The sequence below is a fragment of the Myotis daubentonii genome, chromosome 15 (genome assembly GCF_963259705.1).
Source record: "Myotis daubentonii chromosome 15, mMyoDau2.1, whole genome shotgun sequence".
NCBI lineage: Eukaryota > Metazoa > Chordata > Mammalia > Chiroptera > Vespertilionidae > Myotis > Myotis daubentonii.
The window spans coordinates 29,206,233-29,233,430 of record NC_081854.1 but is presented as its reverse complement, the minus strand read 5'-3'; the positions used below and the strand labels follow the sequence as shown (position 1 = coordinate 29,233,430).

At 51.6% G+C, this 27,198-nt stretch overlaps 1 protein-coding gene across 3 annotated transcripts in view; it reads left to right on the top strand.

Moving 5' to 3' along the window:
• The first annotated feature begins 15,346 nt into the window (after positions 1-15,346).
• Positions 15,347-27,198, top strand: part of ACSF3 (acyl-CoA synthetase family member 3) — a 79,731-nt gene continuing 67,879 nt past the window's right edge. For 2 of the 3 annotated variants that reach the window (XM_059667051.1, XM_059667053.1), the window contains exons 1-3: positions 15,347-15,421; positions 23,121-23,828; positions 24,928-25,083. In XM_059667051.1, coding sequence (XP_059523034.1) covers positions 23,145-23,828; positions 24,928-25,083 — 840 coding nt within the window. In that variant the 5' untranslated portion in view covers positions 15,347-15,421; positions 23,121-23,144. Of the gene's footprint in view, positions 15,422-15,481; positions 15,594-23,120; positions 23,829-24,927; positions 25,084-27,198 lie in introns of those variants that run through there. The other variant, XM_059667052.1, reaches the window with a different exon arrangement.

Genomic DNA, 27,198 nt, shown 5'->3' with positions numbered 1-27,198 from the left:
ACGCCCCTGTCAGAGGAAGAGGCAATTCTGCCGCCAGGTCAGTAGGGCACGCGTCTACATGCCCTGTCCCAGGGTCCCCCGTGGGCAGTGTGCTGGAGAGGGTCTCGGTGGCAACACTCCTGCACCACGCCCTGTTCTCAGTGCCCAGCATGTGTCTCTCAGCACCGCCCCGTAGCAGCTGTCGCTGTTCCCCACTCTACCCTCTTCTGCAGGTGAGGAAACTGCGGGGCCCATTGAAAACGAAAGTTTAGGCCACTTGTTTTAAAAGTATGAAGCATTGCCAGGCTTTGACAGCAGAACATTAACCAAGCTTGGACCTCATGAGCTATTTACTAGGCACTTGGGGCTTGTTCCTGATCAGCCCCCAGCCCTCAGCCCCCAGCCCCCAGGGAGAGCTTGGGCCACCACACACGCCCCGGCCAAGCTGGGAGTGTCTGATGGGTGACCCAGTGCAAGCATTCTCAAACTGGGTTCCCTAGAGAATAGGGTTCCGTGGGCCCCTCATAGGCTGCCCTGGGGGTGGCCAAGCAAACTCCCCAGCATCGCCCTCAGGTCTTTCTGGTCAATATTATTGGGAATAAGTGAATATTGAGCTTCCATGTGAAAAAAAATTTTGGAGGGAGGATGGTTCAGAGACAGATGTGTTAAAAATGTAAGCCATGGATTTCACCCAAACCCATATTTCAACAGAAGGGAAACTGAGGCCCAAGAGCAGCTATGGAGCCAACCCAGAAGCCAGATCCCCTGGTCAGTTGGAGCTGGTCAGCCCTGGTCTCTGAGAACCTGGCTGGATAGGATCGAAGCTGGTCCCCTGAGTGGAGGTTTGGGGGGCTCCCGCTAGTCTGAAGTTCTTTGGAATTTCCCTCCTGCTCACAGCTGCAGCTCCCAACTGGACTTGGGGAGCCCTCATACTGCTCGCCCTTGTGACACTTGTACATCTGCATATGTGAAGGCTGGTTAAGGTCTCTTCCTACAGAAGGGTCGGGTAGAAGAGACCGTGTTGCTGTGTCTCAAGGTGCTGGTCACCTTTAGGAGAGCAGGACGTATGTGTGGAATGGGCTGAGTCAGGGAGGGGCAGGTGACAGGAGGCTATCTGTCCCTGACACCTGGCTGCTGTCCCCATACACACCAGCCGCCAACCAGGAGCAGTGACAGCCAAGGAGGGGCACAGCCAGGTGCAGACCAGGAGGTGAGTGGGGGGGAGGGGAGAGGAAGTCACACCATACCCAAAGAAAATCAAACTTTTAAAACGTAATCATTGTGTTGGTCAAATAAACTGCCTCCACCTCTGGCCGAACCCAGTGCCTTTGAAGGTCCTCTTTCCTCTGCACGTGGACACGGGCACACCCTCCTGCCTCATCGCCGCCATCTGCAAATATTTGTAGGGCATATTAGAAGCCTGCCCCCTGTTCTGGACACACCAAGAGCAGAGGCCAGACCTCCCTGGGGAGTCTGAGCTCGGATCCTGCTCTGCTATGGGCTTGCTGTGTGGTCCTGGGCAAGCTGCTAGACCTCTCTGAGCCTGTATCCCTATCTGTAAAATGGGGCAGCATGTTCAGTGAGGGTCAAAAGCTGGCCCAGGGGAGGGAGGCTCATTCAACAGGAATTTTGTCTAGTTTGGGGGGGGGGAGGGTCTTCCCATGAACCTTGTGGCTAAAGTGGGGAGGGGACAGCCTCTGGTGAGGCTCAAAACCACCCAACCTGTTACTTTCTTATCCAGAGGATCAACTGGGACAGGAGTGGGACACCTGTGTCATCTGCTCTGGGAGGCTGGGTATCAGGTGGGCACTGTGGTCCCACTGGCTCCTTCCCAAGCTTCTCTTTTCCAGTTGGCCTTCGCTTGATGGAGAGATAAAAGAAAGATCGAAACAATGTCTGTCAAGCCTCACTCCCTCAGAAGCTCTCATCCAGTCTTCCCACCACTGTGCAATTGGTGCCACAATGGACCCATTTTACAGACCAACAGACTGAGGCTCAGTAAGGTATGAGCAGTGAGTGAGTGATGGAGCCAGGGAGGCTCCCTCCCTTTCCACATCTCCCCTACCCCTTACCAAGGATGTGTCTGTTCTCCGGCCTTTGCTCATGGGGCTGAACTGAACTTGAATGCAATGGTACTGGCGTGGGACCTTTACGAGAAGTGTCTGCCAGGCAGTGGGTCCTGCTGGCTGCTCACTATGCGTGGCCTCCCCGCTGCACTTTCCTCAGCAGTAGAAGCCCCTTCTGTGGGCTTGGGAAGTTTCCCCTGGCGGGTTTGTGAAATCACTTGGCCCAGGCAGACCTAGAATTAGAGCTCCGTGAACTACCCAGCATAGTTGTCACTCTCTTGTCATTATTGTCACCTTATCCTCCCTGTGTCTTCTCCAGTTCCCTGAGGGCCCTTCCCATACTGCTCTGGACAATCAGTGGCCCAGCAGTCTCTGCACACAGCCTCCAAGTACTTCCCCACCCTGTCTTCCTGGATGATGCTCTGCTGGGCCAAGAATCGGCCGGACCCTGCATCTGTGACAATAAAGGGTGCCCAGGGGCTGGCTTTCTCCTGTGCTGCCTCCTGAGTGCAGGTAACGTAGGAAAGCAGCTTCTGTCTGGCAGGGCAGGACAGGGTCCTGCACAGAAAGGGCCCTGGGAGGGCATGGGACCTTCTGGTCCACCTCCTGCACTCCAGGAAGAGAGACTGGGGCTCAGAGGGGCTCAGAGAGGTGGTTGGAGGGGTACAAGGTCAGAACGGCTGTGCCGCAGACCGGCTGGCATGGAGCCCGCTCCTGGATGGCCCGGAGTAAGGGGCTGAGACTGCTCAGCTGTCATTCTGATTAAACCCAGATGTCCTACTAGGGATGCAAATGTGCTCTGGGAGCGTGTAAATGAAAAGCACAAGAATCGAGAAGTGTTCCTGGAATAGCTTCGTGGGGAGCCTGGGGGGAGGGGGAGCTGCAAGAAACTGGCTGTGGAAGTCCCGGGCCCAGTGCCCAGCAGCCCCTCCACCCCCTGGCCTCTGCCAGCTGCTAGAACAGCTCACACCTGCTGGGGGAGGTGGGGGCAGGAGCAGGCAGGTGCTGGGACTGGGCCTAGAGCCACCTTGCCCCCCAGCCCTCAAGGCTGCCCAGGGAGAAGCCTGGATGGAGCATGGCCAGCTTTTCCAAGGATCCCATGCTGGGCCTGGAAATGGGGTATCGAACCCAAAGTGACCTGCATTCAAAAATCATTCTGATAGAACAGCAGAGGAGGCCAGGAATGGAGGCTGAGTCCAGGCCCCAGGGTGGGAATGTAAGGGCAGGTCCCAGCAAGAGTGCTGAATGGGGGATGGGCCAGGAGCTCTGCAACATGACTCCTCAGGGCCTGAGCCTTTGCAGTGGGCAGCGGGACTTGCTAAGGGGGCCAGGCAGGCCTCAGTGGACCAAGACTGTGCCCTGCTCACCTCCTGCCCGAGGCCCATGCTGAGCCCAGAATGTGGACCTAAGCTAGGTAGGACTCCCCCCTGCTGGGTCCAGATTGTGGCAGAGTTGGGCCCTGGATTTAACCTGGTACCCAGGCAACCTCTCCAGCACTGAGCCCCATGGGAAACCTCAGAAATTCCTGGACCCTGGAGCACTGTGGCCTCATGGACATAGTCCTCAGCTGCTGTCCTCCTCCTGGACCTCTCGGCTCATGTTTGATGGCAGGAGAAAGGGCTGTTCAGGTGTCCAGTGTTCAGGTGGCATGGCCTGGCTCACCTGCCAGGACAACTAAGGATCAAGTAGACTAGCTTTGCCTGCACACAGGCCCCACACACTCCCCCTTGCCTTCCCTGGACTCCTGGCTCACCTCCTTCTGCTGTGCTGAGGCCTGCAGGGGGACATCTGAGTGACCACGGTGAGAGAGGAGGAAGAGGGGAAGGGGATATGGAAGGCTCTGCACAACCTCTCTTGGACTGTGGCTCAGGGTGGGAGCCCACATTGAACTGCTCAAATCCAGCTAGCAGCGTGCTCTGTACACACCCCCATTTTCAGGGACTCTGGGGGCCCTGGACGAAAGGAAGAAACATGCCAAAAACAGAAGCATCCCCCCCATCCTGTTCCCCACCCCATACTGAGGCGGGGTACACATTGGCCTCTTCCTGCAGCCCTGGGTCCAGTCTCCCTGGGCCTCCCCACTCCTTCTTCTTAGGAATATATATATATACTAGGGGCCCGGTGCACGAAATTCGTGCACTGGGTGTGTGTGGGGAGGGGAGTGTCCCTCAGCCCAGCCTGCCCCCTCTCACATACTGGGAGCCCTCAGGCGTTGACCCCCATCACCCTCCAATCGCAGGATCGGCCCCTTGTCCAGGCCTGATGCCTCGGCCAGAGGCGTAGACCCCCATCACCCTCCAATCGCCTGATCGGCCCCTTGCCCCGGCCTGACGCCTCCGCCAGAGGTGTCAGGCTTGGACAGGGGACCTCCATCTCCCCCCGATCACTGGCTCTGGCCCCCGCCCAGGCCTGAGGCCTCTGGCCCAGGAATCATGCCAGGGCAGGGGACCCCCATCTCCCTCTGATCGCTTGCTCCACCCCCCGCCCAAGCCTGATGCCTCTGACCCAGGCTTCAGGCCTGGGCAAGGGGACCGTCATATCCCCCCAATCCCCAGCTCAGCCCCCCACCCAGGCCTGATGCCTCGGCCAGAGGAGTTGACCCTCATCACCCTCCGATCACCAATCACTGGATTGGCCCCTTGACAATGCCTGAGGCCTCCGGCCGAGGTGTCAGGCCTGGGCAGGGGACCCCCAGCTCCCCGCGGTTGCAGGCTCTGTCCCTGTCCAGGCCTAACGCCTCTGGCCTAGGCGTCCGGCCCGGGCAGCGGGGACCCGCAGCTGCAGCAGCCCCACGATCGTGGGCTCCGCTTTAGGCCCAGGCAAGGGACCCCTAGCTTCCGGGACTGCCAGCTTCGACCGTGCCCAGCTCCCATCGCTGGCTCCACCCCTACTTCCTGCTATCACTGGCCAGGGCGGCAAAGGCACCTGATTCTCCGATCATGGCTGGGGGGCAGGGCAAAGGCGGCCCCAGGGCCGCCTTTGCCCTGCCCCCCAGCTCTTAGCTCCCCCTGGGTTTCCAATCACTGTCAGTGGCAGGGGGCTTCTTCCTGCTTTCCCTTTCGCCTCCCTGCATTGTGCCTACATATGCAAATTAACCGCCATCTTGTTGGCAGTTAACTGCCAATCATAGTTGGCAGTTAATTTGCATATAGCCCTGATTAGCCAATGAAAAGGGTATCGTCGTACGCCAATTACCATTTTTCTCTTTTATTAGATAGGATATACTAGTGACCCATGGCGCGAAATCACGCGAGACCTGGGACCCCTCCCCCCTCCCATGCCATGGGACTTCCCCGAGTCCTGGAGTCCCACCCAATGTCCCGCCTCCAGCCGCACATAGTGACCACCTGGCCCTGCCCCTGTGGCATGCACTTGGGGCCATGAAAAGCCTGGCAGAAGCTGCACAGAGCGGCCACCGGCCCCGCCGCACTGCCCCGCCCCCGCTGTGTGCACCGCCATCTTGTGACGGCATTGCAGCATGAGGGTCAATTTGCATATTACCTCTTTATTATATAGGATATATAGTATATATATATATATATATATATATATATATATATATATATATATATATATATAATTGATTTCAGAGAGGAAGGGAAAGGTAGAGAGAGATAAAACATCAATGATGAGAGAAAATCATTATCAGCTGACTCCTGCTCTCCCCACACTGGGGATCGAGCCCGCAACTGAGGCATGTACCCTTGACTGGAACTGAACCCGGGACCCTTCAGTCTGTAGGCCAATGCTCTATCCACTGAGCCAAACAAGTCAGGGCTCATTTTTATTTTAAGAAAACAATTTTTCCATTTTATTTTCAGGTTATGATCAGGGTTTCACCTCACTGCATTTAATGCACCTCTCCCCCACCCTCCAGTAGCTCATTCCCTTTGTCACAGCCTATGGCCCAGTAGTTCTGACCCATCTCTGACAGGTTGGCACAACTCTTAAGGCAAAGGATCCAGGGTACACACCCTCTCTCTAGAGCACACCTGTGCCTTTCTCCCGCTTCTTTCCTAAGACACACGGTCTTTGCTTTCTTTCTCCAAGGGCCCTTCTTTTGTCCTGGTAACTTGTTTCCTGAGTCCACGCAGCCCAGCTGACTCACTTCTTCTGCCTCTGTGACTGTCTAAAGCGGCAAGGCAGCCACACCTAGGTTTCACTCCCCTCATGTTGCCAAAGGGCTAAGGCAGCTCCATCTAGGCTCAGTCCTGTTGCTATGATCTTGCTTCTTCTATCGTAAGCCCTTCCTTTCACTGCCCAGCTTTAATAACGCACACTCAAAATCACCTGCACTCGTGAAATCTTTCCTGCACAAAGTCAAGAATTTAGAGCCCACACATCTTCATCCTTCCCCTCCCCCAACCCCCACATATTGGTTGAAGGGAAGAATGAATGAATGAGCATCTGACTTTTCAGACACGCCAAACTCAGCCAGACTGTGGCTCATAGGATCTGTCGTTGTGCCCAGACAGGTCCCACACCCTCTCCTGGCACTCCCTTCTCAGGCCTTTTGTGGAGATGGCAGTAATTCTGAACGCTGCGAAGATCAATTCTAGTGGCTCAGCATCTGGGAGAGAGCTCTGTAAATTGGAAAGTGCCAAGTGAGGACACGTTCTGCTCATCTCTGGGGCTAAGGGGCCGTCTGGTTTGCACACCCAAGACTCCCAGGAACTTCCCTCTTGTCACTTGGCTCTGGGTTTTCCCATTCCAGTCCAGGTTTTCCTTGGTTCAGGAAGAGCCTAGTGATTTTGCAAATTTTCCTTTCTCAGTAAGCATTTCTGGAACTTCAGGAGCGCAGGTTCCCTCAACCTTGCAACACCCGCTGTCCTCTCTCTGGGAGGTAAAACGTGCTCAGGGACCCCAGCACCATGAGGCAGAGAGCGCCTTGGCCAGGAGCCCTTGCAGGAGACACCATGTCTGCCTCGGTGGGTACTCCTGGTCCTGTGCAGTGAGAGGCACGTGGGATGTGGTGGGGATGGGTGGGGGCTCAGGGGTGACAGCAGAGGAAGGAGAGAGGGCCTGAGGAGGGGGAAGAGCACAGTGGGAGAAAGGAGGGCTTGGACACAGATTCAATTTCCAGTTGCCAGAAAACTCATCTCTAAGCCACAGGTAGTTGCTGAAGTAGTGGCCACATCCCAGCTAGCACCCTGGCATGGGTCAGGGACACTCTTAGAGTGCTTCCAAAGCCAGCTGCTGTGCCATATGCAAGGAACCAGCACTGAGCGGCCTGCGGACACTGGTGGTTTCACCTCTCCTGGCCCTGTGGAGGGAGGCGCTGCCAGCAGGGAGCTGGGGCTGTGGCACAACCATGCTGGGGGCTGCTTTGTCCCGCTGGGCCTTCCCCGGGGCAGCGTATCTTCTGTACTGGATCTACTGATTCAATGCTAATCTCTTCTAGAAACAGCCTCATGGACACCACAGAAATCCAGTTTACCAGCCAGTTGGGCACCCCTGAGCCCAGTCAGGTAGACACATGCAATCAACTTCCAGAGCAGAACTGGTTTGTGTGCACTTCCCATCCTGTCACAGGAGACATTTAAAAAGGTGATTCCTAAGGGTTAAGATTTAATGTAAACCGTCATTTTGCTGCCTCATCAAGGACAGTCTCAGGGGAAGTGGCATTTCTCTGTGTGTGTGAGCATGGAAGACACAGTGACCGGGAGCGCAGTGTCAATTGAGCTCGGACAGCCAGTTTTGCCAACTTTGTGCCTGCACCGTCAGTGCAAAGGTCAACTTGTAAAAAAAGCCAGTGAGGCCTTAATGATATTGTACAGTTGGTTTTGACCTCACCGACCCACAGAGAGAGCCCTGGGATCCTCGGGCTGGTAGACTGTGAGGAGCACTGGTGCAGAGGACCAAGTTCAAGCTCCCTGAGTGCCTCCCACATGCTGCACAGACCTTGAGGACCAGGCGTGGCCTTGCCAGGAAGTACCATGCTGTGGGGTTCCTTCCAGCTTCCCATGGCTAACTCAGAATCCTCCAGTGGCTTCCCACTTCTCACAAAGCAAATTCTAGGCTCCTTAATTCCAGCACTGAACCTGACCTCAATCAGCCTTCACAGTCTTATCTCCCATTGCACATCTTCAAGCCCCAAGTTTCCACTGAGCATGAACTCTCCTCCCCTCTCCCCATGTGCAAGTCCTGCTTACCCTTCAAGGACCAATTCAAATGCTGCTTTGTCCACAAAGCCTTCCTTGAACCCACCTGTCTGAACCTGATCAGATTTTCCTGATCCTTTCCTACCTTATGATATAGATATTTAAATAGATGTTTATAATAATAGTGATTATTTAGCCATTTGCTAGAACCTAATGGGGGTCGAATGACCCTTTCACAGGTGTCGCCTAAGACCATCGGAAAACACATATATAATTACATATTGTTTTTGTGATTAATCACTATGCTTTAATTATGTTCAATTTGTAACAATGAAATTGAGGGTCACCACAACATGAGGAACTATATTAAAGGGTCGCGGCATTAGGAAGGTTGAGAACCACTGTGCTAGATTCTAGACACCATGCTAACAGCTTTACATTAAATATCTTATTTAATTTTTATAACACCCATCAGAGGTAGGCATTCTTTAGTTGAGAAAATGAGGCTCAGTGGGATTACTTTGCTCCAAATCACACAACTATAACTTATAGAAGTAGTGTATTAGGTCTTTATTTCTATGTTCCAATTACCCCCAAAACTTAGTGGCTTAAAATAACTAATATTTATTATCTCAGTTTCTTTGGGTTGAGAATTTGGGCACAACCTCAGCTAGATGGTTCTAGCTTAGGGCCTCTTGAGAGGTTGCAGCTGGAATGTCAGCAGGGGCTGCTGTCTCATCTGAAGGCTCAGCTGGGTCAGGAGGAGCCACTTCCAAGGTGGGCAGGAGGCCTCAGTTCCTCCCAATGGGGGCTCTCCACAGAGTTGCTTGAGTGTCTTCACAACATGGCAGCTGGTACCCCAAAGCACGTGGTCCCAGTGAGAGCCAGGAGGAAGCTTAATACCTTTTATTACTTCACCCAGAAGCTATTCACCATGCCTCAAAATCCTGTTGTTGACACAGTCGGTCTTACTCAGTTTCGATGAGATTGCGGCACAACTTACCAGGAGGAGGGTTCCACTGTGGCCATCTTGGAGACTGGCAGCTGCAGGCAGGGTCAGAACCCAGGTGTTGCCTGACTCTAACACGGGGGTCTGTGCCTCCTACCCCAGGCTGCAGCTGACTAGAAAAGTCTAAGTGCTTCCTGAGCTGACTCAGCGCCACCCACCCCTTCTCAGTTAGCAGTGGAGAGCCTGCAGCGGGAAGGTAATGTGTTCACAGTTTGCAGAAGCTCTCTTTGTGAGGAAATTGCTGCCAGCCAGATTTGTGTTTTGCTTTAATCGAGTGAAAAGGTGTGACCCAGACGCCCCCAGCAGTTTGGGCTCATTAAATTGGAGGTGTAAATGGAATTGAGGGAAGGGGGGATGATTCCTACCCGCCTCTGTGCCAGTTCCCAGGATGTTCAAGTGCCAGGATTCCCTCTGGAAAAGGTTGTGGGTTGGGAGTGGATGGGGGTCCTTGGGGCAAGGCTGAGCTGCACCAGAGCTCTGCCCAAGTAGGTGGGGCAGGCGGGAGCCATCCACCGCACCCCCCCCCCCCGCCCCCCTGCCAGAGGCAGAGACCACAGCTGCTCTGTCTGCTCCTGGAGAAGCCATCCCCGTTCCTCAGCATCCATTTACCAACTCCTGCTCTGGATTCTCTGTTTGAGGGGCTGGCCATAAGGATGCTGATATGCCAGCAGCAGTTAATATTTATGAACAGCGTTAAGTGTCCTGGCTCCTTCATCCTCACAGCAGGATTAAGCTAGGACCTGAGGTGAGTGCTGTCATTGCCCCCTTTTGTACATGAGAGCAGTCAGCCATCAACAAGGCTCCCTTACATTTGTGGGGGGCTCCCAGCTGGAAGCATCTGCAGACTGAGAGGCCAGCGCCATGCAGCAGTGCAAAAGTCCTACCCATGCAAGACTCCCTCCCAAGGGCACCTCTCCTCCAAGTGCAGCTCAGGTCCTGAACAGATGGGACTCTCTCTGGGAGGGTGGAGGGGCAGTGAGGAGCTCAGCCCAGTGGATGACAAGGGCTTCTCCTCTAAGCTGTGGAGGTGCAAGATGGCTTTCAGCACTTTTACATGCAGGGCCAGCTCCCCACCAAACTGAAGGGCCCTTGAGGCCATGCCAGCCCCTAACCACACATGCAGCTGGTGGGGAGAATGCGTAGATTCAAGAGGCAGAGCTAGCAGCAATCTCGGAGTTTGTCTCTTGGGAAGATAACGGCTTCCATTTTTCACACATCCCTTTAGAACCTGTTCAAGTACACAGTGGGAAATCCTAGTGCACACAATTTTGTATTCTAATTTTCAAATTGCAGAATTTAGGAAATTATTTTATGCTATTTTTATTAACCACAACTGGCTATAAGCAATTCTAGTGTTTCTATATAGCTTCACTATTATCCTTTTAATGACTCCTTTTATCTTTCATTATTTTGTTTTCTCCTTATTTACTAAGCCTGCAGTAGGACACTTAGGTGGCGGTAATAAAGAACGCTGCCTTGAACACCTTTGAGGGTGCAGCTTGTGGAAATGATTTATTCTTTACGGAAGGGGTTGCTCTAGTGTTGTGTGGGGAGGAGTGTGGTTTTAAGCACAGGGGCACGTGTGTCTGTTTGTTTGATCTCACAGCCATAGGAAGGTGAGAGGCATAGAGCAGGGAGGCAGGACGTGGAGTTCTGGGTCCCAACCCCAGTACTGTCACTTTGTAGGAGGGGGAGCATAGACATATGACATAACTTATCTGAGCCTCAGTTTCCTCATTTGTGCAAAGAACACAATGCAGCCCTTTCCAAGAGAGTGCCATGGCTCATGGCCTCACTGCCCTCAGGTCCCTGCGCCTATGGATGCCCCTCCTCAGAGGAGCCCTGGGACCTCTGTGCCTGAAAGCTTTCTCCGTCACTTTGCCTGGCTCAATTTTCCTTCACATCACTTATCCTCTCTTACTCAGCTAGGTGGCCCAAACAAAATGCCACAGATGGGGGCCGGGGGGGGGAGCGGTCTTAAGCAACAGAGACTTATTTCTCACAGTCTGGAGGCTGCATGTCCAGGGTGGAGGTGGCAGTAGATCTGGTGTCTGATGAGAGTCCACTTCCTGGCCTATAGATGTCCCTCCAAGTGTGTCCTCACACATTGGAGAGCGGAGAGGAAGCAGCTCTTGGAACTCTTTTTTTTTTTTTTTTTTTTTTTTTTTTTTTTTTTTTTTTTACAGAAAGGAAGGGAGAGGGATAGAGAGTTAGAAACATCTATGAGAGAGAAACATTGATCAGCTGTCTCCTGCACACCCCCTACTGGGGATGTGCCCACAACCAAGGTACATGCCCTTGACTGGAAGGAACCTGGGACCCTTCAGTCCGCAGGCTGACGCTCTATCCACTGAGTCAAACTGGTTAGGGTTCTTGGGACTCTTATAAAGCCACTAATCCCACCATGGGGCCTCCACCCTCATGACCACATCTATTCCTAATCGCCTCCCAAAGAACTCACCTAACACCATCACATTAAAGGGTTGAGTTACAACATGTGAATTTTGGGGGGACAGAAACATTCAGTCCAAGACCTCATCACATGGCATATTACTTGTTTACTTGTCTATTTATTCACTTTTCTTTTCCTTCCAGTAGCACTTGAGCTACAGGAGGGCAAAGGCTCTGCCTAAATGCCTGTGCCTGGCACAGGCCTGGGGACACACTGCACCTGCACATACAGCCGCCTGTCTGTCTCTGGGAGGCCAAGGAGAGGCGGTGGAAGCATCAGAGTCCTGTGTTACCCTGTGGAGGCTGGAGGCAAGATGATAGGGTTGCATGTAGATGGTAATCTGGTTCCTCTTCCCATTGTGTGTCTGGTGGACAGCAAATCCTTGGAATTCTCTGAAAGTGTTTAGGGGACCAGAGGCAAGAGTGCAGCCAAGGTGACAGTGCTGGGCAGCGGCTGCCTGACAGCTGAGAGGAGCCATACTTACATGGATACCTCTGAAGCACTTCCTCATTCCCTCCCCCTTAAAATGTATTTCATGGTCTAGCTTAACTTTTATTTTTTACACACAGCTATACATCCATCCGCACAGTGTAAGGAACCACCCTCCCCTTCTGAATCACCAGAGGCATCAACTTTCAATGGATTCCTTTACTATTTATCACCTCGTGCCTAAATAGCCCCCTCAGTCTCCCTTTAGATTTCTGTTTGCTCCTGTGAGGGACAATCCGGATTCACTCTCTCCCACCACACCTTATCCTCCACCCCATACCCTTCCGGTGCCCCTTCCCTCCCTTCCAGAGTCCACTATAAACTCGGTTAGATCAACATCCATGTTTGCATGTTCATGTTTACAGTATAAATGTTTGCATTATTGTCATTCTGTAAACGTTATTGGGAATGGAGGCTCCTAAAACTTTGCTTTTGTTGCACATCTTCTGTTTTCCCAGTATTTCATCATCGCCTCATTTTTTCTTGATCAGTTTTCTATGTAGTTCTCTCTCTTCTATGCCCAAGCTCTCCCTTACTTGTTCAAATCTCCTCTCCAAAGAGCAAATTAACCCAATACCCATTAGTGTTACCTTCCTGAGGATGACTGTCCCCATCTTTCAGGTTAGGGTCCACCAGGAGCTGTAGGAGACCAGGCTGCTGGAGGCTAAGACCAACAGTAGTTAGCATAATTATGTGAGAAGTCCACTGGAAGGCTAATGGACTTTGATCTTCAGCAGGGCTGAAAATCAGCATAATATTGCCCTGCTATTGGCCAAATAGCTGAAGGCAATCCCCTAACATGATAATCCTTTTATTGTTTACCAAACTTTACCATTGATATGCCTGTTTGCATTCCTGAAGGGCAAATGTGTATTCAAGTAAATAAAAGCTGATGGGTCCAGGTTTCAGAGAACCTCTCTGCTAGAGAAAGGTCTCCGCCTGGCTCCCCATGCCTTCTAAATTTATATTTCTTGTCTAGTGTATTCATTTGTGCGTCAGCACCTTATCCAAACTTTGGACCCTAGCCGCAAATGGATGCAGCACTCACACCAAGCCAGTGAGGAAGCTAGAATTTGACTCAGGTTTTAACTGGGCCACTCCAGCTGCCATGCTAGGAACAGACAGCATTAGGGAAACCAGGAGGAGGCTATTTTAGTAATCTGGGTGTGAAACAAGGGTTTCCTAGGGTCCCCTGGGGTAGTTGTAGTAGAGATGGTGGGAAGTGACTGATTCTGAAAGATTTTGAAGGAAAGGCCAACAGTACTGGATGTGAGGTGGAAAGGAAGGAGAGGAAGCAGTATGACTGAGAACCAGGAATGAAGGATGAATGGGAAGGCTTAGGAAACTGTCTCAGTCCATGTGGCCTGCTGTAACAGACACTACAGACAGGGTGGCTCATAAACAACAGACATTCCCTCCTCCCGCCCCTCCCCCCTGCAGTTCCGGAGGCTGGAAGTCCAAGATCCAGGCGCTAGCAGATTCAGTGTCTGGTGAGAGCCCCTTCTTCCTAGATGGCCATCTTTTCTCCGTGTCCTCCTCACATGGCAGAGGAAACAAGGGAGCTCTGGGCTCTCTTTTATAAGGGCACGCATCCCATTCATGGCAGCTGTGCCCTCATGACTTAAGCTCCTCCTAATACCATCACATTGGGGGGTAGATTTCAACATATGAATTTAAGGAGACACAAATATTCAGACCATCTATATATATAAAAGCCAAAGCGACCGAATGACTGAACGACTCAATGAGCAGTTGACCGGTTGCTATGACATGCACTGACCACAAGGGGGAAGATGCTCAACACAGGAGCTTCCCCCTGGTGGTCAGTGTGCTCCCACAGCGGGAGCGCCACTCAGCTGACCGATGGGCACCAGACACCGGGCTCATGGCTAGTGAGCACAGCTGCAGCAGCGCTACCAAGCTGCTGCAGCGGCAGGCACCCAAACCAGGCTCAGGCTCCTCCCTGGCCCCCTGACGCTTCATGCGCTACTACATCCCCCGAGGGGTCCCAGATTGTGAGAGGGCACAAGCCATGCTGAGGAACCCCACCAGTGCACGAATCTGGGAACTGGGCCTCTAGTAAGACCATAATAGGGAAGATCCTGAGTTCAGGTGGAGCCACGTCAGGTGTTGGACTCTTTTGGACGTCCAAGTGAGATGTTGGGTGTACGGTTTAGGATCTTCAATAACCCCGTGTTCTGAAATATCCCAGTGCTATTTGCTCAGTTGCTATGGGCCCACTTTTCCTCACTGCACAAGGCACTCTGCAGCCCTCAACCCAAAAGCTCATGCCCCTTGGTTCTGCTAATTTTCTTAAATTTGTTTAATGATTTCCTCCCCTCTGTCTTCTCCGCTTTTCCTTCCTAAAACTACAGACCTGGACAGACCCATTTGCTTTTCTTTCCTATCCTGTTTCCCATCTTAGTCCTTTTGTTCTATTTCTAGATGTTTCATCCCTTCTTTACTTGGGCTATTGCATTCTTAATCTACAAGAGCTTCTTTATGTTGCTGGAATGTTCTTTCTTAGAGCATCTTGCTGATTTATAACAGAGACTCACACTCATTTCTTCTGCATGACACCTAGTGGTGTGGCAGCCAGGGTCCCACAAATTCAAGTCTGGGTCCATGTTCAATGCCACAACTTTCCCTGTGACCCAGGTTTTTTTCTCCCAACAAAACCATCCTCAGGCTCCTGACGAATCTCCGGGGCTTGCCAAGGACAGGTCAGCTGCCTCTGCAACAATCACCAGGGAAGAAGAGGGGCACAGAGAAAATATACGTGCTACAAACTGTATGTACGTGATTCTTACAGATAATTTGTGTTAATTGTTTTTACAACAAAGCCGTCAAAGTGTTATTTTTATTTTAGAGAAGAAAAAACACACACATTTCGTCAAACTGAATGGACTTTTGTGTCTGGCTGTAAACGTTTTCTTTTGCTGTACCTGAAGTTAAAACATCAGGATCCAGGTTCCAAGTCCTTTTCAAACCCACGGGGCCAGCTGACATGCAGGCTCTCCCATCACAGGGAGGGCTGGGGGCCAAGATGCGTTTTCATCGATCCGCTGTAAGTTCTAATTTTGAGACACTTTGGTCTAGAGCTGTGCTATCCAGTGAGATTCAAAGGAAATACCTCCCGCTCCCCAGGCCTCCCTCAGAGCGCACAGGGTACAGGGGGGGAACGTTCGCAGCCGGAACCCGCCGCCGCGGCGCCGCGCCGCGCCGGAAGGATGCGCTTGGGAACCGGACGTGGAGTGGGCGAGCAGCTGCGGTTCCGGTTCCGACCCGGCGGGAGGAGGAGGAGCGGGAAACCGCGCTGGCAGAGGTAGAGCCCGCTGCGCCGCCGCCCTTGCCCCGCCGCCCGCCGCGCCGTGTCCTCGAGTCCCCCCAGACCCACGGACATCCGCCGGCCCGCGGCCGCTCGGGCTACTGGCTCCGCGTCCCCGCCCCTCCCCTTCCTCCTGCGACCCGGCAGACTGTCCTCTGCTTGACCGCAGGTGCCTGTCACGTGGAGGGACTCTGCCCTTCGCGGGGTGCTCGCGGGCCGGGTCCCTCCCCAGGCAGTGGTCCCGGAAGGATGTTGGAGTTAGTGGAGTCCACGTTTAGCCATTGTTAGAGGAAAACTTGATCGGTTATGTCTAAAATCCACTTCTGTTCTCAGTGGGCCTGCCTCGAGCAGGTGTATCTCTGAACAAACGTAGCAATATGTAAGTGCCAGGTGTTTTGAAGGCCTTGTGAGCAGGCAACTTTCCGCAGAGAGGGGAGACCTTAAAAAGGAGGTGATGTTGAGCCGGGCTTTGAAGGATGAATAGGAGTTTGCCCAAAAGGGAAATGGGGAGAACTTAACGATGTGGGAACGGGAATCGCCTGTTTGGGAAGTGGTTGATTCCCTCAGGAGGGGAGATGTTTGTGGTTGGGGTTAGGCATACACTGATCAAGGGGCGACGACAAAGCTGGGCGGAGGAGCATAGGCATTCCCCGTGGGTTTCAGGGGGACGAGGAGGTTCCTGCGCCGAAACATGCCGGTCTAGTGATCTCTCCATAGTCTCTGCTGTGATTGTTGCAAAATGAGGCTTCGTTGCTCTCACCCCATATCCCAGAACCCGTCTTCAGGGCAGACTGAATTGGTGGATTGGACTGTGGGCCTGGGATAGCAGGCTTCTTGCCTCCAGGTGGCCTTGTAAAAATAGTATTTTTACTTGCTAATATGGATGGGGGTTTAAGTGTGTGTTTTTCCTTTTTGGTTTTTTGTATTTGAATGTAGTACTCATGAATGCAATGTGAATGTCTGTGACTTAAAAACACAACGTTGAAAACAACCTCCCCCAAACCGCAGGCATTGTGTTGAAGCAAATGTCCTCCACCACAGAGAGAGTGAAGTTCACTTCTCTCACCACACACCTTCATCAGGCAGCAGACAACAGGAAGTGCTGGGCTCTGCTTTAAACTCAGGGTCAGAGGGGTGAGAGGTTGGGGTGGTGTTAATCAGTCAGGTGCCATTTCATTCATTTTGAAACTAGCCACCTTCATTTGAATGCAAGTATCATTCTTATCAGGTAATTCTTGTCATGCAGCTCCATGGTGAGGATGGTGCAGCCACTTGCTCACCCCTTGGTGTGTGCCAGGTCATTCTCACAGAACTCTGTGTGCACGTCTTGTTATTAGTCTATCTGTAGATGGGGCATTAAAGGCTTAGACAGGTGAAGAAAACTAGGGAGAAAGGAGGATGTTCCAGTCTGTGTCTGTGTTGACTCTGAAATCTGACCTCTTAGCCAGAAGATGTGAACTTCCTGGTGTTGAGGGAGGGTTCTGAGAAGTCCATGTGCCCCAGTGGTCTGACTTGAGAATCTGGATGGTTAGAACACCCAGTGGTCTCTGCTGGGTCTCTGGATGGGCTCCTGCCTCCCAGAGGAACCTAAGAACAATGCATCGTCTGGGAGAAGGCCGTCCTGGCTCACCAGAATGCAGGTTTCTGTGCTTTCACATCAGTGCACGGCTGTCTAAGGTTGGTTAGGGTACTAAGAGCAGTTTTATGAAGTTTGTTCATTGAAATGGAGAAAACCCATGGCCAACTTGCATTTACTTAGTGGTAGCTGTGCCTCCAGGGGTGGAGAGCCTCATGGCTAAAGGAGGCCTGTGGTTGTAAGGTGGAGCTCTCTTCCTGGGGTCCAGAAAGGTCTGGACCTGGGGTGTTCAGGACACAGACATCTTCCCTGAACCCATGTATTGTTTTGCTTGTGCAAAGCAGTCCCCAACCCCCATGACTTTGGAGATTTTAGCTTTGTATTGAAAGAATTATGATGGAGTGTTTCAGGGTCCCATACCTGAGGGACATAAAAGCTGTTTTTAAAGGCTGGTGGCCCCGTGCTCCTAGTGTTTGGTGACAGAATAAATTAGTGCAACCTCTCTGGAGGCTACTCTGGCAATATTTACCCAAATTAAAATTAAATCTTTTTGTTGTGAGGCTCATGGGGAGCACCGGGCAGGGTCACTTGTCAGCATCTGCTCCACAAACACCCAGATCCGACCACAGTTACAGTTGGCCACTAGGTCTCCTCTGCCTGTTTGCTTGCTGGCTCCTCATCCTGAGCCTTAGCTATTTTGCTCCTCCTAGGAGGGCCTGCCTGCAGGAGCACCCTGCCTAGAGGCCAGGACTGTGTCTGCCTGGCTCATGCCTGTCCCCATGCAGGACCCAACTAGGTATTGCCACCTCCCAGACACTCAAGAGATTTGAAGGCAGGCGATGCAGGGTGCGGGGCATCCAGGTCTCTTGCTGCCACAGATGTGTGGCCTAATTGGTGCTCAGCATTAGCAAACCATGTATTTGAACTGCTTTGTCAAAACTTTTTCATTGTCTGCATAGACCTTTTATGAACCAGTAGCTTTAATTGAAAGAAGAATGCTGTTGCCCAGGCCAGATGGCTCAGTTGGTTCTAGTGTCGTTTCAGACACCACGAAGGTTGCAGGTTTGATGCCTGGTCAGGGCACATACCTAGGTTGTGGGTTCCGTTCCAGGTTAGGGTGTGTTTGGGAGGCAACTGATCGATGTTTCTCTTTCCTTTCCTCTTTCTCTAAAGTCAATAAAAAACATCCTTGGGTGAGGATTAAAAAGAAAAAAAGAAGAATGCTGTTATCTCATTTTATTTACCTCTATCATTTTGAGAAATCAAAGAGTTATATAGACAGTTATAAACACCCTGTAGATGCACCATCCAGAGCACATTTTTTATTTCTTTTTTGTATAAAAGAAAAAAAAAATAATGCTGAAGTTGAAGCATTCCATTTAAAAAAATAAAAGACGTTTAGTAAACTTTTAAAGTCTGATTACAAAAGTCATACATGCCAATTGTAGAAAGATTGGAGAAAATTGAGAAGCACTAAGAAGAAAACAAAAGTCACCTGTAGCCCTGCAACCTTGTGACCATCTGGGTGTTTACTTTTCATCTTCTTTTCAGCTCTGACCATCCTTTTCCCCTTGGCAGTAGGGGGGAGCCTCTCCCAGATAGCTTGTCCCACCATGCCCTGATTTCCTCAGCCCTCTTCTGGACCATTTGGTTCAGTTCCAGTTTTTCAATATTATACATAACACTGCAGTGAACATCCCATATGTGCATCTTCATGTTCATTTCTGAATATTTTCTTAGGATACGTTTTTAAGTACAACCACGGAATACAGGACCCACATTTCTATTTTCATGTCTCATTTTTAAGTGATTGGGAAGCACCCTTTGGGATGGATGAGTCACGCCATGGGCGTCACCTAGACTGGGACAGCCCTGCAGGTGAGACACTATTGAGTTAACGTGATGTCCTCTCTCAGTGCACTCCCCATCACTGACACTCCTCCATCACAGGCTCCTCACCACTTAGGGCAGTGATGGCGAACCTATGACACGCGTGTCAGAGGTGACACGCGAACTCATTTTTTTGGTTGATTTTTCTTTGTTAAATGGCATTTAAATATATAAAATAAATATAAAAAATATAAGTCTTTTACTATGGTTGCAAATATCAAAAAATTTCTATATGTGACACGGCACCAGAGTTAAGTTAGGGTTTTTCAAAATGCTGACACGCCGAGCTCAAAAGGTTCACCATCACTGACTTAGGGTATGACACACACGTGGGATCAGCCAAGTCTGGGTTTGGATCACTGCTTCAGGCCTATTATTTTCCCTTGGAGTTGTTGCTGTGACTGTCCACAGCGCATTTACAGCCTTAACCTATGCCCCAGGCCAGGGTGGGGAGGTGGGTCAGCCCTGTTTTCCATCTCAAACTGACTTCCCTTGCCCCCAGCCTAGGGAAGCTCCTAGTGCCCCAGGGGAATGAGGCAGAGATGGGAGGTGTCTGCTCGGTTTTAGTCCCCCTCTACCCATGCAAATAGAGATGAGTTTTCTAGAAGTGAGAAAAGAAAACATGTTAAAGCTGCCTTGGTTTGCTTTTCGCTGGCTTTCTTTCTGAAACTGGCGTGTCTCCCATGTTTATCAGACTTCTTGTTCTCTCTGGTCAAGCCTAGCTGTTTTCTGAAAATATGTGAGGTTTCTTTATAGTAACAGAAATCCAGGGTATAAAACTAGATGTGAACCCGCCTCTGAACCTTGTGTGGAGGGCAGAGTACAGAGAAATCCTAGGGCACTCTCCGGCTTTTTCTTTCTGTTTTTGTTTGTTAATCCTCACCCAAGGATATTCTTTCAATTGATTTTTAGAGAGAGTGGAAGGGAGGGGGAGAGACAGAAAGAGAGAAACATGGATATGAGACACATCAATTGGTTGCATGAACCCTAACTGGGGCTGAGGATGGAGCCTGCAACTCAGGTACATGCCCTTGACCAGAACTGAACCTGTGACCCTTCACTCCTCAAGCCGATGCTCTAAGCCAGCGGTTCTCAACCTGTGGGTCGCGACCCCTTTGTCGGTCGAACGGCCCTTTGACAGGGGTCGCCTAAGACCATCCTGTATATCAGATATTTACATTACGATTCATAACAGTAGCAACATTACAGTTATGAAGTAGCCACGAAAATAATGTTATGGTTGGGTCACAACATGAGGAACTGTATTTAAAGGGCCAGAAGGTTGAGAACCACTGCTCTAAGCACTGAACCAAACCGGCTCAGACCACTCTCTGGGTTTTAAAAAATGGCCTCTTTCATCTAGAAACAGTATGGGCAAGTGTATTTGGAACTGAACTTTGTTAAAGGTCCTGAAGCCTTAAGGAATATTTGCACAGACCTGAGAGCAGTCAGCCAGAGCTGAGAGGCCTCTGCATGAAGCCCCTCTGGGCAGTGAGGGGTGTCTCTGAGGTGTGGGGTTTCCTCCCACCTGGTCAGGCCGGGAGACTATCTTACCAGGAGCCCCTGGCTGCTGGAGAAGCCAGCCAAGGAGGCTGATAGGCACAGGCCATTTCACATACTGAGGGTGTCAGTATGTGAAGCATAGCTCGGCTCAGCCATTTTTATTGTTGTGGAGTTTATTTTGTTAGGTAATTATAAAGTACTAGAGGCCTGATGCATGAAATTTGTGCAAGAATAGGCCTTCCTTCCCCCTGCTGCCGGCACCGGCTTCCCTCTGGCACCCAGGACCCGAGCGTCCCTCTGTCCCGGGCTTCGTCCGGAATGACGTCCAGAAGGATGTCCGGTCTAATTAGCACATTACCCTTTTATTATTATAGATTGTGTAGAATCTGTTTTTTAAATTAAGAACAGAGAACAAAACTGTTTCGTACATACATATAACAAACAATGGCACATTCCTTTTCCCTGGGTAGCAAGTTAACGACAGAGAGAGAAAAGTGGCTTTGTCAGGAGGAACGTGCTGAGCACAGAAGAAACAGATCCCTCCAAGCAGCACTGTGTGGGCAGGGTGTGGAAGACCTCAGAGAGAACTCTGAGGGAGGCAGTGCCAGCCTTGGGACAGCCTGGCACCTCCTGCTGGGCAGAGCCACCTGCTGCGGGATTCCTGACCTTCCTAGATTTTCAGGGCCTGTCGGAAGGGGGGGTGAGATGTACAGCTTTTATTCTGTAATGTTACTGGATGGCCCATTGGAAGGCATCATGCCAGCCCCTGGCATTCAGAGCACCCTTGGGGGTTCCTGTGCCTGCCCCACCCTTCAGGAAAAACTCAGCTAGTCCACGCCTCAGCTCCCTATCCCGGGTGCTGCTCTGACCCAGAGCCACAGTTGAAGCTGAGAGGGGAGCAGAGGCCAGAAGGTGCTTGCGAGGGCGGAACAGAGACCCTTCTTAGCTCCAGAGGCTTTAATGGGAGGAGTGACTCCTGAAGGAGCTGTGAAATTGGGGCTTTCAAACCAGGGCAAATGGTTATTAACCTTAATAGGCGGCACTGCACTGGGAAGGACCCATTTTCAGTTGCACTGGTAGCAAGGCATCTGGGGCAGCGGGTGGGCTCCTGACCTCTTGAACTGAGCTAAACTTGGGTTATAACTGCCATCAGTGCAGAAGCAGTTGGAAAGCTCACTCACGGGACTGCCGCTGCGGGGAAGTGTCCTACAGCGGAAAGCGAGCCGAGTCAGACAGGCTCTTGGAGGCAGGCGCTTTGGACTGACTAGGGCCCTTCCCAGGTCTCTTTTCTCTCCGACCCCAGAGAATTCTAGTTGTAAGTCAGCTGATCACAGCCCCTTCCATCGAGTTCTCACTTCTTGCTGACCATTTAGGTCATTTTTTAGTAGTTATGTTCTGGGGGAGAGGGAAGAATTACGTTTCAGCTAAAAAAACAACAACAATCTTCAGACACGTGAACTTTATTTAAGACCTTGCTCATCACCAAGTTCCTAAATATTCACCGCTGAGAAAGCGTTTGAGAGCAGAATCAAGCCCTGAGTCTGTGTGGGGATGCTTGGAGTCCTCTGACCTCGCCTGCTGACGGAGAGGACATTTGCTTAGTGGCCCTTGGTACTTATCCCCCTTAGCTAGTCTTTTTTTCCCAGGCTCAGATTTTTAAAAACCATTATTCAGAATTTACCTTAAGTATGTGGGAGTTCAGAATGAGCCACCCCAAGATGTGCCTCATCGATTGGTACATGGATTATTTTGAGCTAAAGGCAACTCAGACCCTGTAGGCTCAAGAACAACTTCAGCCCCTCTCCCCCTTAACTAAAGGACTTTAATTTCCTAATTGCCCTTAAGAAGGGATTTTCAGAGATAGCGTTTCTTGACTTGCCTATATGACAGGGCAGACTTCTAATTACTGACCCTCTGCTCTTCCTATCCTGCGGTGACCTTCCCCTCCTCTGAAGCCCCCGGCTGCCTTACCTCATCCCTAGCTCAGACTGTCCTCTGTACCTATTTCCCCTTTCTCTCTTTGAACCTCTTCTATAGGTGGGGTCTCTGACTTTCTCATGTATGTGGGGCTCCCATGCACATGAAATTAAATTTGATTTTCCCATGCCGAAACCGGTTTGGCTCAGTGGATAGAGCGTTGGCCTGCGGACTGAAAGGTCCCAGGTTCGATTCCGGTCAAGGGCATGTACCTCGGTTGCAGGCACATCCCCAGTAGGAGATGTGCAGGAGGCGGCTGATTGATGTTTCTCTCCCATCGATGTTTCTAACTCTCTATCCCTCTCTCCCTTCCTCTCTGTAAAAAATCAATAAAATATATTTTTTAAAAAATAAATAAATAAATAAATAAATAAATTTGATTTTCCCTTCTCAGTCTCTCTGTTGGTTGGATTATCAGTCTAGCCAAAAGAGCCAGAGGAGGGGAAGGGGAATTTTTCCTCTTCCCCACAAGTGCATTGGACTCTATGTGCTTCTCCTCAGTTTTGCCTAGTGTAGTTCATTGTTTTCAAATCTTGTGTATTTTTGAAACCCTTAAACTAATGAGATTAAATGTTGGCTATTTAAATTCCAAACGTAGTGTATTGTGAGAGTCAGTGTTTCCTACTTAGGATGTCACCTTTGATGGAAAGTTAGGCCAACTTGGTCTGGTTGGGCATTTTAAATCTTCTTCGGGTGAGTTAGGACGGGGTCGGGCACAATAACATGTGGTGCTCTCTCTTCCTCTTCCAGCCCTGCCCCAGGGAAGCCAAGTTGATGTTTGTCGATGCAGCAGTGCCACCCCGCGTGCTGATGACCTTCCAGCGCCTGGTGTGTGCACTGGCCTCCCGCCAGCTGGCTCCCATAAGACATGGAGGAAGCCGCCCTCTGCACGTAGCCCTTGCAGCTCGCTCTGACAAGAGCGCCCCAGTGTTCACCCGCGCCCTGGCCTTTGGAGACAGAGTTGCCCTCGTTGACCAGCATGGCGTCCACACGTACAAGGACCTTTACTGCCGCAGCCTCCGCCTGTCCCAGGAGATCTGCCGGCTCCTTGAGTGTGCCGGCCAGGACCTGCAGGAGGAGAGGATCTCTTTTATGTGCTCCAATGATGTCTCCTACGTGGTTGCACAGTGGGCCTCATGGATGAGCGGCGGCATTGCCGTCCCTCTCTTCAGGAAGCACCCTCAGGCCGACCTGGAGTACTTCATCCAAGACTCCCAGAGCTCTGTAGTCCTTGCTGGCCAGGAGTACGTGGATCTCCTGAGTCCAGTGGTCAAGAAGCTAGGGGTCCCACTCCTGCCTCTCCCGCCTGCAGTCTACAATGGGGCAGCTGAGGAGCACGGGGTGGGGGAGTTGCCGGAACGAGACTGGAGAGACCGGGGTGCCATGATCATCTATACCAGCGGAACCACGGGGAGGCCCAAGGGTGTCCTGAGCACCCATCACAACATCAGGGCTGTGGTGAGTGCTTGTGTGGGCCACCACTATTGGGAGGGGTCAGGCAGTTGTAGACACGGTTATGGCATGGCTGGTGGGGATGGTGTGGTGTTCATGTACTTTTCGGTAGGGCATTCATAGCTGTCACCATCCTACCACCATTTCTTGTGTGTTATTTTTGTGTTCTGTAGCCTTAGTTACCATCTTTGCAAAACTCCCCAGCCATGTTACTTATCTGTACTTTATACCTTTCTTCCTTCCAAAAAACTCTTCAATGCACAATAAAGACAATTATACAGTAGGAGAAATAAAATGAAACAGAAGCTCAAACCACAGGAGGAAGGAGGTCAGTGCCATTGAGTTTAGGCTAACTCAGTCCCCTAAGTCAGTGGTACGCTGGATCCAGGCTGGCTGCAAGGGAGCACGACTGATATGTTACCTGTGCCTCCTAGAAGAGTGTCCTCACCCGCAGAGCCGTCTCTTGGCTTGTGATGATCTCGCATGCATTTGCACATAAAGGTCATGAGGTATGCAGGACAGTGTGCTCAGTGGTGACTTCAGGTGATTCAAATAGACGAGTCTCACTGCTTCTCAGTAAAAGCTGCAGCTGTGCCTGGAACACCCAGCTCTGGGTTCCTTCACGGCCGAGCTGAGGATGGTGCTGGAAGTGCCAGGGAGCTCAGGCAGCCATCAGAGGTTGGGCAGCTGGATACAACACTGGCCTCTGGTGAGGCCCCAAGTCCCAAGGCCTGTCAGAGATGAAATTGCACCTCTGACTGCCCCAGAGTGGGGGGGTGGGAGCCACCAAGAATGCAACTCTGAGCACCTGGGAGGAAGTCACCAGAAATGTTTGCAGAGGCCTTGGGGCACCAAATCAGAGACCCTTTCATAATGACTAAAGCCCTTGACTGTGTGACTGTTCAACACGGGTAACCAAGTAAACCACAGACCCTCAGTCAGACCCTCATCATTTCGTTATCATCTCCGGTAGATGCCATTAAGGATGCAGTGACAAAGAATGAGCTTTCTCTCCCCACTCCTCTCAGATGGGGGAGCCCCCTCTGCGTTCCTCCACCCGCATAGTGGCTTCCCTCCTGTCTGAGGCAGTGCTGTTGTCTTGCAGGTGACAGGGCTGGTCCACAAGTGGGCGTGGACTAAAGACGATGTGATCCTTCATGTCCTCCCCCTGCATCATGTCCATGGCGTGGTCAACAAGCTGCTCTGTCCACTCTGGGTGGGAGCCACCTGTGTGATGCTCCCGGAGTTCAATGCCCAGCTGGTAAGTGGGGGACAAGCTCTCAGCATGGCCAAATTGGGCACCTGAGGACCAGGCACCTTCCTCTGGTGTAAACTTTGCCAGCAGTTCAAGTTTTCTGTTGCTACCATAACAAATGATTCCAGTGTGGGGGTTTATAACAGCCCAAGTTTATCATCTTGCCGTCTGGAAGTCAGTGGTCCAAAATGAGTCTTATGGAGCTAAAATCAAGGGGTCAGCAGGGTTGATTCCATCTGGAGGCTCCAGGAGAGAATCTCTTCTTGCCTCTTCCAGTTTCTAGAGGCACCACAGTCCTTGCCTTGTGAGTGTGTCACTTCAGTCTCTGCTTCTGTGGTCACCTCTCCCTCTCTTTTAAGGACCCTCTGATCACAGTGGGCCCACCCAGCTACCAGGGCCACCTCCTCATCTCAAGATCCTTAGCTTAATCACATCTGCAAAGTCCCTTTTGCAACATGAGGTACCACATCCCTGGAGATGAGGACATTTGGAGCCATTCTTGAGCCAATTTCACGGGCTTTCAGCAGTTCTGCAGCAGATGGTTCAGTTGGGGCTCTTTATTAGTTTCCTCGATTGTCCCCTTTTCCACACGTTGTTCCTTCCGAACATGCTGTGAGGTCACAGGGGAGAGGACATGTGGTTGTGGGGAAGGAAGTGGGAGCGGAGCCCTCACTACTGAGCAGAGCATAGCCATGAAGGACACTGCTTTGAAGGGGAAAGGACTGGGATCTGACCTGCCTCTTGACACTTGTGACCTGTGTGCAGCTCCCCTGGAGCCTTTCGGACCCTGTCCCGAGAGCCCGGGCACAGCTCTGGGGTGGAGGCTGGCAGACAGGGCTCTGGGCCTCCCTCCCCTCCTTCAGCCGTTGAGCTTGTCTTCATCTTTTTGTGTTTTATTTTTCAGCTGCAGGTCTTAATGGTTTACATGGTTTTACAGAAAGTCTGCAGCTTAAATATGCCCTTCAGGGCACGGTGCTGAGGCACTGTTTGCCTTCAAGCATAAAGACCTACCTGGGGCCTCTTAGCCCAGGGCTCAGGCCACTTCCTCCACCCCCCTTTCATTGTGGGCCTCCGACTGAGGGCCCTGCCAATCTGTGATTCTCAGCACTGCTCCCTCCAGTCCAGGGATCGCTGCACTAAAGGGAAGCATGGGGGTGAGGAGCAGGCCTCATCCGAGGCTATTGTCTGCTTAGTAGGATTGACTGGTAAGGGAAGGTGGGGATGGCAACAGGCGATGTGAGAAAAAGCTCACCTCAGGCAGGGGAAGCTTCACCTGACTGGGAGGCTTTTGCACAAGAGTGCGCCAGTACTTTGGGCTCTCCAAGACCCCCTAATTCTCCGTCCACTGGGAGGACCTCCCCGGACCAAGGGCGATGGGGAAGCCTCCTCCTTGTGTAAGTTGCTGTGTGCTGCTCCCCCAGCACAGCTACTCTGCTCCACTGAGGTTTCTCAGGAGCCAGAGCTGTGCTTGTGGGTTCCGTCTGTCCACACTCCAGCGCTGGTTGATTATAGGGGCAAAGGACAGGGGCTGAGTCTCCAGAATCCCTGTAAGCATAAGGAGAGCAGGTCCACCCTGGCTCGGAGCCCCAGAAAGCTCGGATCAGGAACCTAGCAGCCCGGCCTGTCACTGACGGACTTCTCAAGTGGACATTGCCAGAGTCCTCATTTCCTAGTTCTGCTTCGGGAGCGACATGAGTGCCCAGTCGGCCTGGCAAAGATGTGTTGGGCTGGCACAGCAGTGGAAAAAACAAAAATCGAGGAGGCCGTTTCTTCCCCAAACACAGAGACCCAGGAATGAGAAGGAAAAAAGCAGAAGGAGGCATGGCTGGCCTTCCCCCTGGCTGTGCCAGGCCTTCCCCCTCTCTCCTCTCCCATCCCCATCATTTTGCTCCAGCTGCACTGGCTGCCCTGCTGTCCATATTCTCCACCCACCCACCTCAGTCAGCACTCTGCCTACCCCCAGTTTGCTCACCTCTCTGTAAGTCTTTGCCCATATGTCACTCAGCAAGGCCTCAGCGACTCTAATCATCACTGCAGCCATCCTCCCCCCGCCCCCCCCCCCCCCCGCCCCTGGCCCTGCCTCTGCAATTTATCATAGCACTTACCACCTTGAAGCCCATA